Source organism: Mustela putorius, unplaced genomic scaffold (assembly GCF_011764305.1).
Source record: "Mustela putorius furo isolate JIRA1106 unplaced genomic scaffold, ASM1176430v1.1 tig00000129_pilon_pilon_pilon, whole genome shotgun sequence".
NCBI lineage: Eukaryota > Metazoa > Chordata > Mammalia > Carnivora > Mustelidae > Mustela > Mustela putorius.
The window spans coordinates 14,838,965-14,852,145 of NW_025421290.1; the positions used below are offsets into that span (position 1 = coordinate 14,838,965).

Below are 13,181 nucleotides of genomic sequence, written 5' to 3' on the forward strand. Positions count from 1 at the left end.
AACATGGTCATGTCCTTAATAACCTGGGATCGGGCACCATAAAAAACATTAAAACAAAACAAAAAACAAAAACCCTCTTAATTGTATCCAGGCTTCATTTCCTCCTAACTCACTTTTACCTGCTTCATCCACTCTCTGGGACCTATGACTAGCATTGGTAGGTCACATACACGCCTCATTCCAGCCCTCCAAATTTTGTTTCGTGATCTCTAGAGCCTGTTTGTCATGTAACCTGCTGTGGGGAGAGGCCCAGCTCAGGGGAGTCCATAATGCCGCACAGACAAAGGCACACTTTCATCTCCAGGTCCCAGCCAGAGGAAGCCATAGCACCTGAGGGTTTGGAGCTGTGGCTCTCTTCTTTGGAACTTGTGCCCTCCAAAAATTTCTCCTAGGCTGCCTGTCCCTGCATGACCAACTTTGACCACCACCAACTACTGCTTTAGACAGAGCTTCAGAGTCCTGCCTCACGGATGCAAATCCAAACAGCCCAGAATCAAGCCTGAGAATCAAGTCAGAATGGGTTGATTTGCATGGTGGAGCTTTGTCACTGAGAGAAGCCAGCCAAATTCCCGGGGCTCCCCAGCCCTCCGGAAATAAGCTTTACAGGGCCTGGGGGCCAACAGGGTGGGCGTGATTTGAATATTCACTGCCACAGCTGCTGCGCCCCAGCACTGGTCACTGCCATCAGTTTCGCTTCATTTTACTGCCTCAGAATCCCCCTGTGCATGTTAGTGGTTAATACAGCAGCCGGGAGACGCCAGACAGCTCTCGGCACCTGGTTCAAATTTAAGGCTCATTTACACATGATGTCACACACGCATTGTCAGCGCAAGGGAGGTCAGGATGGTTCATTTTGGGAAGGTTCGCATTGTTGAGTCTTTACAACACTCACTGCTATTAATGCTTTAACCATCTGACTTGGATTTCGGTTTTCTGGCATGAGGTAATCCCAGGCAGTAGATTTATATGCTGAACGGGAAGCCAGCAGTGGTGGCTAATCACGCTGGTTTGCAGATCTGCACCTCTAGAGCCTTGGGATGGAATTAGAGGGCCACATGGCATGTAGCAAATCATGGAGGTTTTGAGCACAAGGGGAATTAGCCAGACCTGGAAGCAGGAGCTGTGAGGGGGCGGTTGCCTGAGGTGGGAGGCTTGACTGAGGAATAAAAACCAAAGTAAGTTGGACAAGGGTCTGAGCCCAGAGGCCGTAGGATTACTTTGGCCAGTGTTTTGGGGTCATTGCTTGACCCACCCTTTTGTTCACCATCCACAGACATTCCAAACCCACCTTCCCAGGCCCAATTCAAGTTTCTCATGTTTCGCCAAGCCTTTCCTGACCACCCAGCACATGGCGATCTTTCTCCTGAACCCCTAAGTACTTCTGTCAGTAAAATAAGGCAACTAACAATTGCTGAGTATTTAATGTGTGCTACTTGTTCGTTTTACTCTCACAGCAACCACATGCCAAAGACACTATTGCTTCCGTCGTACAGACGAGGAAATCGCTTCACAGAGATTAAATACTGTGTCCATTGTCAGAACTGGTCAGAGTCAGGATGGAGGACTGATTCCAAAGGCCAGTTCTGAAGCACTGAAGCAGGTGACAGACCCGTGGAGCCATGCTATGTTGCCTGTGCCACTTAGCTCTGCATGGGTGAGACCAGCTGGGCCTCAGGGAGACCCCTCAGGGGAGCACGCGGTAGAGCTGGGTCAGGCCCCACGTGCACATGCGCTGTCTCTGTTGCCTGGCTGGCAGTAATGACGGCACAGGGACCGCTGCTGGTGCTTTTCTGAACCCGCTGACCTCCAAGCACAGTGGCCCTTGAGGGTATGCTCGGATGGATGGACGGTTAACCCCCTCCACCCCCATCTGTGCTGTGTCCTACCTATTAACATGTGTCCTCAATGTATTAAAATGTTGAGATCTTTGGGCGACCACCACTATCACTTGCAACTGTCCCCTGGCACATAGCTAAAACAAGAAAACTGGTCTGCCTATTACATCTTCAGTAAGAGTCTCCCTACCTTACAGGAAAGTCAGAGTATGTCCCACAGTCCTGCTGACTGTCTTGATTTTGATTTTGGGCCAAGGCCTGTTGCCATGGGTCCCCCCACTGGGCTTTCTCATTCTGTGAGTGTCTGTTTTAGTCAAGCAAACAAGCATTACAATGGGGATAACATTGGCTATGATGGCAGCATGCTGAGGGGCACCTACTGTGGGCGGGAGAGTCCAAGAAAGTGTTCTGGGAGTGGATGACCCTCTTGAAGAGTAAGTGAGAGTTAGCCAGTGAAAAGGAGTGTGAGGGCACTACAGGCAGCGGGAGCAGCACAAGTAAAGGCCTAGAGGCATGATTACAAGCAGTCATGAACACACCTGGACTCCGACTGGAAGGGCTCTGACGAGAGGGTAGAAACCCAGGTCATCCCTGACCCTTCTCTACTGTCTACTTAAGTAACATGAATGATGCTCTTGCCGCCAGCCCTAGAGAAGACATCTCTGAAGACTGTTTTTTTAGGAAATGTCTTCTCAGAATGACCCTACAGACATAGTTATTTCCCCAGTATTCTCTCACCATTGAACACACCTAGGAATAATTGAAAAACCAGGCAATTGAATGCCCCTCTTGTAAATCACCATCACTTCAAAGCAAACCTTAATGTGCACTTTGTAAGCCATGCTGAGTATCTCATACTTGCCCCTCAACTTTTCACATGCTGCTCTCAGTCAAGGAGGCAGACCCCTGTGGACTGTGTCAGTGGGTTTGTTTGCCTCTGGCTTTCCATTGGGTTCAGCCAAAGAAAGACACCCAGAGGAAAGGAAAGTGATGTCAGGGTAATGACCCCTCCACACCCCCTCTCTGCTAGGCCATGTTGGCTGCACCTCTCTACTGAAGGCACAACTCCTGTCAGGTGGCCCTCTCCATATAGCCATCCTTGCTGGGGACTTCTTTGCCCCTTCAGTCATAAGGTAGTAATAACTACCTCTCCCTCATTGTTACTAGCTGTTATGGGCTAAATTGTGTCCTCCAAATTCATATATTGAAGCCCTAACCCCCAATACTTCAGACTGTAACTGGACTTGGGAGATAGGGCGTTTGAAAAGGTGATTAAGTTAAAATGGGACCTTGAATGGGCCCTTATCCAATCTGACTGGCATCCTTACAAGAATAAGGAACTTAGACAAAGAGATACCAGGGATGCTCATTTACAGAGGAATGACCATGTGAGAACACAGCAAGCAGGCATCCGCCCATCTGCAAGTCAAGAAGAGAAGCCTCAGAGGAAACCAAACCCGCCAACGCCTTGATCTTGGATTTCTAGCCTCCAGAACTATGAGCAAATACATTTCTATCGCTGAAGCCACAAGTCTGTGTTATTTTGTTACAGCTGCCCTAGCAAACTCATACATTGGCCAGGAACATACTTCACTGTCCTTCAGTGATTTCCTTAAACCTTGCTTATTACCTTGTGTAAAGTTCCTTTACTACACTTTCCTTTTGAACATATCACCTGTTTTCTTTTTTCCTGACTGAGAGACAAGCTTAGACTCCAACAAGAGGGCTTAGGGACAAAGGCGAGGACGTAGGTTGCAGAAAGCAGCTCCCATGTCAACTCCCTCCATTGCATGAATGCAATCAAGTGCTCTAGGGCTACTCCAAGACATGTCTCCTCCTTAGGAGCCCAGTGACTGTGGTCCTTACTCCTATGAGCTTCGATTTTCCTATCTGTGAGGCGTAGATCACGAAGTCTACCTCCTTAGGGGGGTATTTTGAGATGAATGTGGAAGGCAAGTATGAATCCACTGAGTCTCAAATCCTACAAAAAAGCAGAGGGCTCTTCTAGAGCCTCTCTGTAAGCAATTTCTTTGATAAATATGCACGGAGCATTGACGTCTTCGAAAGCAAGAGCATGGTGGTTTTTACTTTGAAGCACAGCCCTGAGTGTGGTAAAGGAGAGGAGCTCTGCTGGCTGCTCGGCTGCTCCTATTCGCTCTTCACTAAAAGGAAAGAGAGAAATCTACTCTTCCTTTTCAACACTGATACAGACCCTATCCAAACAACGGGCCTCTCTCTGTCCTGTCCCTCCTGTTTGTTAGAGAGTGAAGGCAAATGAACCAGCTGGAAGCCAGAGCAGCTCAGAGCCCGAAAAATGTACACAGTGTGGAGTGGGAACACATGGTGTCTCCTGGATCCCGTTTTCTATTGCCAGTAAACATGGCTTCTCAACCACATTATCGTCACCTGCCGAAACTGAAACAGTCTCCACGCCCCCAGCTGCAGAGGGGCGCTCTCCAGTCCCAGGCTCCTAGAGGACAACTGTGGGGGCACAAACAGGCACGGGAGACTGAGACAGAGTCTGGAAATCCAAGGGCCCCAGAAGGTCACTTGCATCCTGACTGCGCTCTCTGCAAGCTGTGTTCTCTACTGACCTTTCCCAGTGCGGGACTGAGGACCCTGGCTTCCTCCCCAGCTGGACCTCCGGCTCTCCACAGGGTAGGCTGGCCCCTGGAAGGGGGCTCCCTGCAGGCCGGTGGGAGCATGTCCGTGCTCGTGCGATTGTCACAGGTATTCCTGTGAGTATGAAAAGCATATTGAGGAATGAAATGGCCGTGTGGGCTAGCCAGGTATGAAGAATATAAAACGCTCAAGATATAGACGTATAGAAGGACCCTCACCTCCACTCTTATTAAAGTAAACAAACTCCGACAAGCTCCAAGGGGCCCCTCCAAGAGCTGAGGTTACAGGGCAAGCAAGTAGGCTGAAATCTAAGGGTCAGTGGGGGTGGGTGGAAAAGCGCAGGCCACGAGCGCTTGCCTCCCCGGGGGCTGATGTGGCCAACAGAAGTCACCTGGAGTAGGGAGCGAGTTAGCAGAGAATGAGTGGGGGCTGGTGAGGGAGTGTGAGCCCCTGGGACCACACATACAGGGGAGTTTGCATCTGTTTTGCAGGCTTTTCTCCGTGATGCCCATCAGACACTCACAGAAAAGACTGGCCAAAGTCCCAGGAAAGAATCCCTCCATGGGGCAGTCCGGGGAGGGGAAAAATACCCACTGTGGAGGGACCCGAAACCAGCCCTCCACCCTAACCAAGGGGCAAGAAATTCAGAAAATGAAAACTAAGACTTTATTGCCTTGGGATGTAGTCTGCAAGAAATGTTGAAGTTCTTCAAGCAGGAACAGGTGCCAGAACAAAGACACGAAGAGCACTGAGAATTGAATGATTGAAGGTAAAATACATTACAAATTTTTTAATTGTTCTGAAAAGACAAATGACAAGAGGAAAAAGTAGCAATGCATATATGTGTTTAAAAATGCTGTTCATATGGTGGAAGACAATTTTTAAATATTGAATTAGTTTTGCTTTCTCAGGATAAACTCCATTCTTTTCTGATGTATTATTCTTTATTTTTCCACCCAAATTTCCACTTTTTTAATATTGACATGAGCAATTTTAGACATTTATCATTTATTTGGTCTTTATTCCCTGTATTCTTTTTATATAGCTCTTGTTTTTTAAAGGATTTCTGCACCAATATTCATATGGGATATTAATAGTTTTTTAAACTACCTTTGGTTTGATGTCAGGATAATGCTGGCCTCATAAAATGAGATGTGTCATGCTCTCTTCTATTTTCTGGAATATGTTGCATATAATAGGTGGTAATTTCTAAAGTTTTGATAGAATTTTCCAGCGAAACCATCTGGATCTTTCTTTAGGTTTCTTTATTTTCAAACATATATATGTATAATCCAAACCCAGAACTCTGAAAATAATGTATCTTGGTGTGTTGGCCTTTTTTATTCATTTGTATTTATGTTGCCTGGGGTTCTCGACATGATGTCTTTCATTAGTTTTGGAAAATTTTGACCACTATCTTTTCAAATATTTCTGTCTCATTTTTTCTTTCTTTAGCTCAATTTTTTGCTCTTTCTCTCTTTCTTTTTTTTTCTCTCTCCCTTCCCCGCCACCCCTCCCCCGCCTTTAGAATTCCGATTAGAGTATTTGGTATTGTTTCATGGCTCTTGGATTCTCTGGGCTTTTTTTTTTTTTCCTTTTTGTGTTTCAGTTTGGTTATTTCTATTGACCTTCCTTCAAGTTTACTGTTTCTATCCTCAGCTGTGTCTAATTTATTTTTGAGCCCGTCACAGGCATTCCTCATCTTTGCTATGTTTTTTTACTTTTGATACTTCTACTTGATTCTTTCTTATGGTTTTCATTTCTCTGATAAAAATTTTGATGTGTTCATTTCCACTAGGCTTCTAACATATTGATATATTGGTTATTTTAAATTCCCTATTTGATAATTCTATCTGGATTGTCTCAGTCTGGTTGCATTGATTACTTTGTCTCTTGACAGTGGGTTGTCCCCCCCCCACCTTTTATGTTTCTCCTAATTTTTTATTGATGCAACATTGTATGTAGTCCAGAAAGTTAAAGTAAATAAAATTTGTGCCTGGAAATAGACATTTACCTTGTTCTGTTAGATTGAATGAATATAGCAGGATTTGAGCTGGGCTTGGGTTTGGTTCTGGTTTTTTTTTGCTTTGTTTGCTTTTTGGATTTTTGTTGTTGTTATGTTAATATTCAGTGCATGACCAGATTCAAATTCCTTCAGCATTACCTTATGTTTTTGATCATGGCTGGAATATCAGAGGTATTTTTCTCGATGTTCGTTCTTCAGCTGCAGTTTTCAACCTTTGTATCTCTGCCTCAGAGAGTTCTTTCTCCGTGCTCTTGCACCCAGCCTGTGGGGTAGACTGCCGTTACTTGTTACTGGGTGCTGGGATGTGTGGGTGGGTTTCATCCCGGTGCAGTTCCAGACTGGCCTTGTGTATCTGGGTCTCAGGAGTGGGGCTTACTCAGAAATTCTGCCCTTTTCCCCATGGCAGTTGAGCTATGCCTTTTGTCTTATGCAGGAGAATGTGTCCTGTCCCTTTCCTGTTGGCGAGAGACTTCTTATAGAATCTTGAGTCCAGGACTCTCTCCTTTCCCTTTCCCAAAAATAGAGGATTTTTTTGTCTCTTACCCTTCTCCCAGCTACAATGGGTCTTCATCTATGCCCAAGGGCAACAGAGTTCACTGCCTTTCCCCTGTGGCTTAAGGCGAAGAGTCTGGGTATAAATCTGTGCCTTTCCCTCAGCAACACTGCTTCACACTCCCACAGACCTGCACCACGGAGGGGAGCTGCTTTGGTCTCTTGCCCTCCTCTCAGTCTTTTCTCAAGCGGTGGGTGGAGGCCTCTGATGAAAGCCTGCAAGTGGGTGTAAATTCCACTTGTATTTCCGACTCCCAGGGGTGCTATACTTTCAGGCTAGCCCACTTTTAGCCTTTAACAATTTATTACAATTTGTAGCTGAATTCTTCTTCTTTTCTTTTTTTCCCCCCTTTCCCTCTTCTTCTTCTCTTTCATCTTCTTCTGCTTGTATGGTTCCTGGTCTCTTTCTTCATATACTCAACCACAAGAAGGCCCTTGCTTGTGTCCCATTTCTCCTTGGAGGGGCTGTCTTTCTATAGATTTCATGTGTTTTGATTCTATATGAGCTTAGCTCTCTGATGGGTTTAGGAAAATCTATGATTTTGTAGTTTATCTGACTTTCTGTGCTTGTGAAGATGGGAGAGGCACTATTTTCAGCTTTTGGCACACTGGACAGAAGCGGAACTCATGTTTTCATATCTAATCAAGCATGTATCTTCTCCTTCCTCTTCCTTTCAAAAAATCTTTTTATGGCTATTCTCATATATTTATTCTCTTAAATGCATGTTAGAATCATTTTATCAAGTTTGTCATCTCCCAAACTCTCCAAGAAAAAAAAAAAAAAAAAAACCTTTTCTGATTGAAAAGGTGTTAAAATATGTAGACTAATTTACGTCCCATAATGTGTTGAAACTCCCATCCCCATGATCTGAACATAGCAGCCAAAGTAGGTGTTGTGCTTGGAAGAATGCTCAAAGGCCAGCCTGCCTCAAAACTTTGCCCCTTTGCTCTGGTGCCTTGAAATTCTACCATTAGAAGTAAAAGAAAGACTCCCAGAATCTTAAGGGATTAAAATGCATGCAGTCTGCTTTGGAAGGACGAGTATAATAACTAATTTGCAACCATCACTCCACTTAATAAATTAAGACCACGGAACTAGACAGAGTTTTGTGTGATTTGAGTGAGTGTGTGAATGTGTGTGTAGAGAAGGGAAGGGGATTCTGTGAAGGACATGGGAGCTGGAAGGAAAATGACCAAATCTGGAACTGTGAGCCCCTGAGTGGTTGAAAATCAGAATGCCTAACCTGATGGAGAAGGGCAGTGGGGAGGAAAGCCCCCTCGGCCACCGTTGTGGTCCTCTCTCTTCAATCTGGCCATAGAGGAAAGCCAGAGACAGGGAAGTTGAGTGTTCTGGAACAATAGGGCATGACCGGGCAGCCCAGAGTATGTAGACGATGTGTAGAGGAAACCGTTCTCCAAGAGGAACCAGCAATGATCACACCTATTGACTTGTGCTCCCAAGGCCCTTGCAAATAGGAATCTCTTGGAATCCTCTGAAACAAATCACCATCAGTTTCAGGAAGAATTTTCCAGGAGGGAGAATAAAGGCAAAAATTTTAAGAAAGAAAAAAAATTCTTGATGTTTTCCACAGACTGCTTTAGAAACAGAAGGAGTGGCCAACACAAGGCGATGATCCTTGGTTGACTCAGGACATTTCGCAGACTGAAAGCTGAAGCCACGCAGCCCGCAAAGACGCCCCTGTGCGGGCCCGAGGTCTGATTTTTAGGATGTACCATTTTTGTAAATTCATATTAAATTTTTAACCAATTCCAGCACCTCATTAAGGACGGGCCTGTTCTTTGCCAAACTCTTCCAAGGGAACCTGCTGGGTTCAAGTGAAGGTGTCAGCAAACATTTCCCAGTGTGCTCTGATGGGGAAATAGTTATTTTGTAACACTCTTCCATGCCCCCAAATGCAATTCTCTGACATGTTTTATATGACCATGGGGATTTGGACCAAGATTTCATATCCATAATATGCCCTAATATTGAGAAATGGAGTTTTGAGTGTATTTTTTTCTTGGGCACAGAGGAGGGTGCTGCATTCTGGAAAAGTGGGGCTTTAGGGGAATTTCTCTTTAGCCCTGAGAAAAACTAATTTGGGAACACATAAGACTGTATTTGGTTTGAGAGCTTGAATCCTGGAAGGTCACTGAAGAAGGCGAATGGGTATGTGCAATAGCTCTTAGCTATGCAAGTGGGTTTCACTATGGCCTGTAAAAATATACATTTTCTATCTCCAAAGCTGCTATGCCTTTACTAAAGCTGCTGCTGCTTTTTCTTTCTTTCTTTCTTCTTCTTTTTTTTTTTAACACAAAAGACTTTCCACAGAGTCATTTTCTGCTTTGGAGGGCTAACATTTAGAGCAATGTATAAAGGATCTTTGCCAGAATAATTACCACTGAAGGCAAAGATCTCCAAGATTTTATTTGGACCTGAAGGCGCTGGCACAGTCCCTGCTCTGTGGACCAAGGCCACCCTCACCCAGCCACCACGGGAAAGCTGGCCGCCCTGCTAGGCGAGGGTGTAACGTTAATATCAAGTACATGTTCTAAAGGGTGAGATGTGATTATCTGCTAAGAGAAGGCTGTCGGGAGAAGCCAGAGGAAAGGCAGCAGCATTTTGAGCCAGAACCCAAGAAGGGGTTCCAGTCCTTTTCATTGTCCTCTTGTGTATGTTAGAATGTGTCCCTGTGGGCACCTTCATGGCTTTGGTGCCAGGATTCATTGTCCCCAGCCCAAGGTGAGTATATGAGCAGAGGGGTCATTTATTTACAGGACTCTTGCATTGGGAACACATGGCAGCTCAGTAATCTGGGGTCATGGGAGAGAAGGGTGGAGAGGTGTTGTGGCCCAAGACAAAACTTAGGCTAATGTTCCTAAGATCAGCTAAAAGGCCTTTGCATGAATTAATGTCCTGCTGGTAATTCTGTTCAGAAGGACTATCATTTGTCACCAAATTAAGACCCTTTCATTAGAAGATGATTGTTTTTATGGAATAGTAATGCAATGAAACTGGTCAGCAGGGGACAACTTTTATATATATTCTAGCAAAAGTCAAATTCATCATCTGATACAGAAACACAATAGGAAATGTAGAAGTGTAATATTGGTACATTGATTGGTACATTGGTACCAATATTGGTACATTGATTCATGGTCCATCCAGCATAATATTTGGTTTGAGGAAGGACAGATAGAGGGCAGAATTACTGGCAACAGTGTCTGCCTCATCAACATAGAAAATACCTCCCCTCCTCCCACATACTGTTTTCTCTTCATAATTTACAAGTCGCCTTAATCCATCCACCTCTAAGCCAATTAGCTTTTACTAGTTGTCACTGTGTAAAAAGTTAGTACTACCTTTTATCTTCTTTCTCAATATGTAAGCAGTATTATTTCTTGGTAGGTGCTTGTATTTACGTTGATCTCCAAGGTAGAAAGAAAAAAGTGATGCTGTTATTTTGGGATTTGGAAGCAATTCTTCATGTTTATCTTCTTTGTGTAACTTTCACAATTTTAGAGCTTTTATTTATTTTTATTTTTTTTTAAAGATTTTATTTATTTATTTGACAGAGAGAGATCACAAGTAGGCATAGAGGCAGGCAAAGAGAGAGCGAGAGAGAGAGAGGGAAGCAGGCTCCCCACCGAGCAGAGAGCCCGATGCGGAACTCAATCCCAGGACCCTGCGATCATGACCTGAGCCAAAGGCAGCGGCTTAACCCACTGAGCCACCCAGGCACCCCAGTTTTAGAGCTTTTTATCACATTTTCTTTCATCCCTCATCTTTCCAGGAAAAAGGACCTCCCTCTTTTTTTTTTTTTTTGTCTGCATAGAAATTATTCCATTTTCTTGACCATATTATTGCATTTCTTTGGATCTTCTCCAGCTCCATTTTTGCCTTCCCAGCAAAGAGATGTTTTTAAAAAGCACTTATTTGGGAAATAACATCAATATGGTTTATTATTTTTCTTGCTTCATTAAACACCAGTTTGCTGTACTAACAGCTGTCCGTAAAGCCAAAAGTTAGTTAAGTAAGTAAATAGTTTAGTTTAAAAATAAAAGTGTTGACACAGGCATAATGTATTAATTTGCTAATCCTTTTGGGACTCATATGCACATAACTAATTCTGTACACACTCCTACAACTTCACAAGATTCAAGGTGGTGAGAGAACTGTGTACCCACCCTTAGCTATCAGTCAGTGATCAATAAACTGGTAAATTACGAGTGTACTGATATATTTACACAAATAATATGATTATGGAGTGTGCAAGTTAATTAAAGTTCCCACAACTGAACAGGTGGAGAAAACTCTTTTTTTTTTTAAGATTTTATTTATTTATTTGACAGAGAGAAATCACAAGTAGGAAGAGAGGCAGGCAGAGGGAGAGAGAGAGGAGGAAGCAGGCTCCCTGCTGAGCAGAGAGCCCGATGCGGGACTCGATCCCAGGACCCTGAGATCATGACCTGAGCCGAAGGCAGCGGCTTAACCCACTGAGCCACCCAGGTGCCCTGGAGAAAACTCTTAAACATTATCTAGACCAGCCCTATATTCCTTGGTTTGGCAACACCCCAAATAGGCAAATCCAACTGTCTCGTAGCTCACGCTTCTCTCAGTAGGCACTGACTGTGACCGACACTGGGTCAGGCAGCAGAGGCAGGAAGATCCTGGGGTCTGGTTCTAGCTATGAAAGTAGGGTAATGCCGGGTTTGCTGAGCCGCTGGGTTATTGAGAGGATGGATGTGTTGACACCGCTGCTGAGAGGAGGGCCAGGCATGTGGTGGGCCTTGCCTAGGTTATTATTAAAGTTCCAACATTCTAACTTTGTTTCCCAAATCAGAAGGAAATGACCTATGTAAGAATGAGCCAGGCTGTCCTAGAAGTATGAATGGAGAGTGCTGGGGGCCCAGGAGAGGTGGGGTTTGGGGCCATCTCAGGAAGTTGGGACCCGTCTTTGGAAGAAGTTTGATTTGGGCCTTGGAAGCTGGAAGAGGTTGAGGGAGAACTTTCCTGGTCGGGAGAACAGCGAGTACTAACTATGCTTGCTCTTGCTTCATTTTGAGGCAATTTCCTTGTATTTAGGGCTTTGGAGAGATAGAGAACACTGAAGGCTGGTAAATGATCCATGAGAACAGTTGCCTTCCAGACTGTAATCTGCCCCGTTGCCCTTTTCTTTTCTTTGGGGAATTCACTTTCGTCTTTTTTCGGGGAGAGGCACCTAGGAAGAGCCTTGGCAGAATCACAAAGTAAATACAAAATGTTTGCCCAACTCCCCTCTCAGCATGACCTCTGGTTCCCTGGCCCCAGGGCCTGCCCTGCCTGTGCCCACTGAATTCAGGAAGTCAGGCTTCGACCTTCTGGAGGGAAAGGAACCTGGCAAGCTCCTTGTCACGGGACATGTCTGGACTTGCCTACTATCTGCATTCTCACGGCAAGCTTTCTGATGATGTTCTAATGCAGAGGTTCCCCAGACCAGTGAAATCTGTAAACATTTTGGCAACACCTGGCAAAGGGCTAACTTCTTATTTTGCTAAGTGAGAACATTAAAAAAAGAAAACAAATTCCTACCTAGCATCATCAGTCCTTCCTAAAAGAAAGTCTTCTTTAACAACATCCAATAGTGGAAAGGGTAGTCTTTTCCTTGGAGCATAATTGGTTTATAAAAAAATCAACTACCTTTATTTTGCCACTGACTGTCATGGTCATTTGGGAAGCACTGTACTCACTAGAGGGGGTGAATGCTGAAAAGTGGAAAGTCAGACATCTGCAGGGGCCAAGTGGGACCAGACGGAGAGCCTCTCAGTTTGCTTTGCTGATGTGCCTTCCGTTTCCACCATCAGATCTGCCTGTGCCTTTGTAGCTGGGCTTTCTCAGCCTCTGGTTTGTGTCTGTTATGAGAATCCAGCCTTGGTTGCTAGAATTGACTACCCAGACCATCAGGTTCAGGAATTGGCCTAAATTGACCTGTTGTTAACGAAGGCCATATCAAATCTCCTTAGTCATCCTCCCCATTTCAAAACGTTGTTAAAACCCATGCTCGATCATGACCTGGGCCTTGGAGAACACATTCGTGCTCCGTGCCCACTGAAGCTTAGAAACCTTCACTGCATCAAGAGAGGTAAATGTGCTTAAAATATTAGAC

At 44.7% G+C, this 13,181-nt stretch overlaps 1 protein-coding gene across 7 annotated transcripts in view; it reads left to right on the top strand.

Annotated features, from left to right (window-relative positions):
• SLC38A6 (solute carrier family 38 member 6) overlaps window positions 1-13,181 on the top strand; it is a 97,176-nt gene that overhangs the window by 76,049 nt on the left and 7,946 nt on the right. For 4 of the 7 annotated variants that reach the window (XM_045070192.1, XM_004738883.3, XM_013056818.2 and 1 more), the window contains one exon: window positions 1,455-6,464. In XM_045070192.1, coding sequence (XP_044926127.1) covers window positions 1,455-1,520 — 66 coding nt within the window. In that variant the 3' untranslated portion in view covers window positions 1,521-6,464. Of the gene's footprint in view, window positions 1-1,454; window positions 6,465-13,181 lie in introns of those variants that run through there. The other 3 variants (XR_006603736.1, XR_006603734.1, XR_006603735.1) reach the window with 2 other exon arrangements.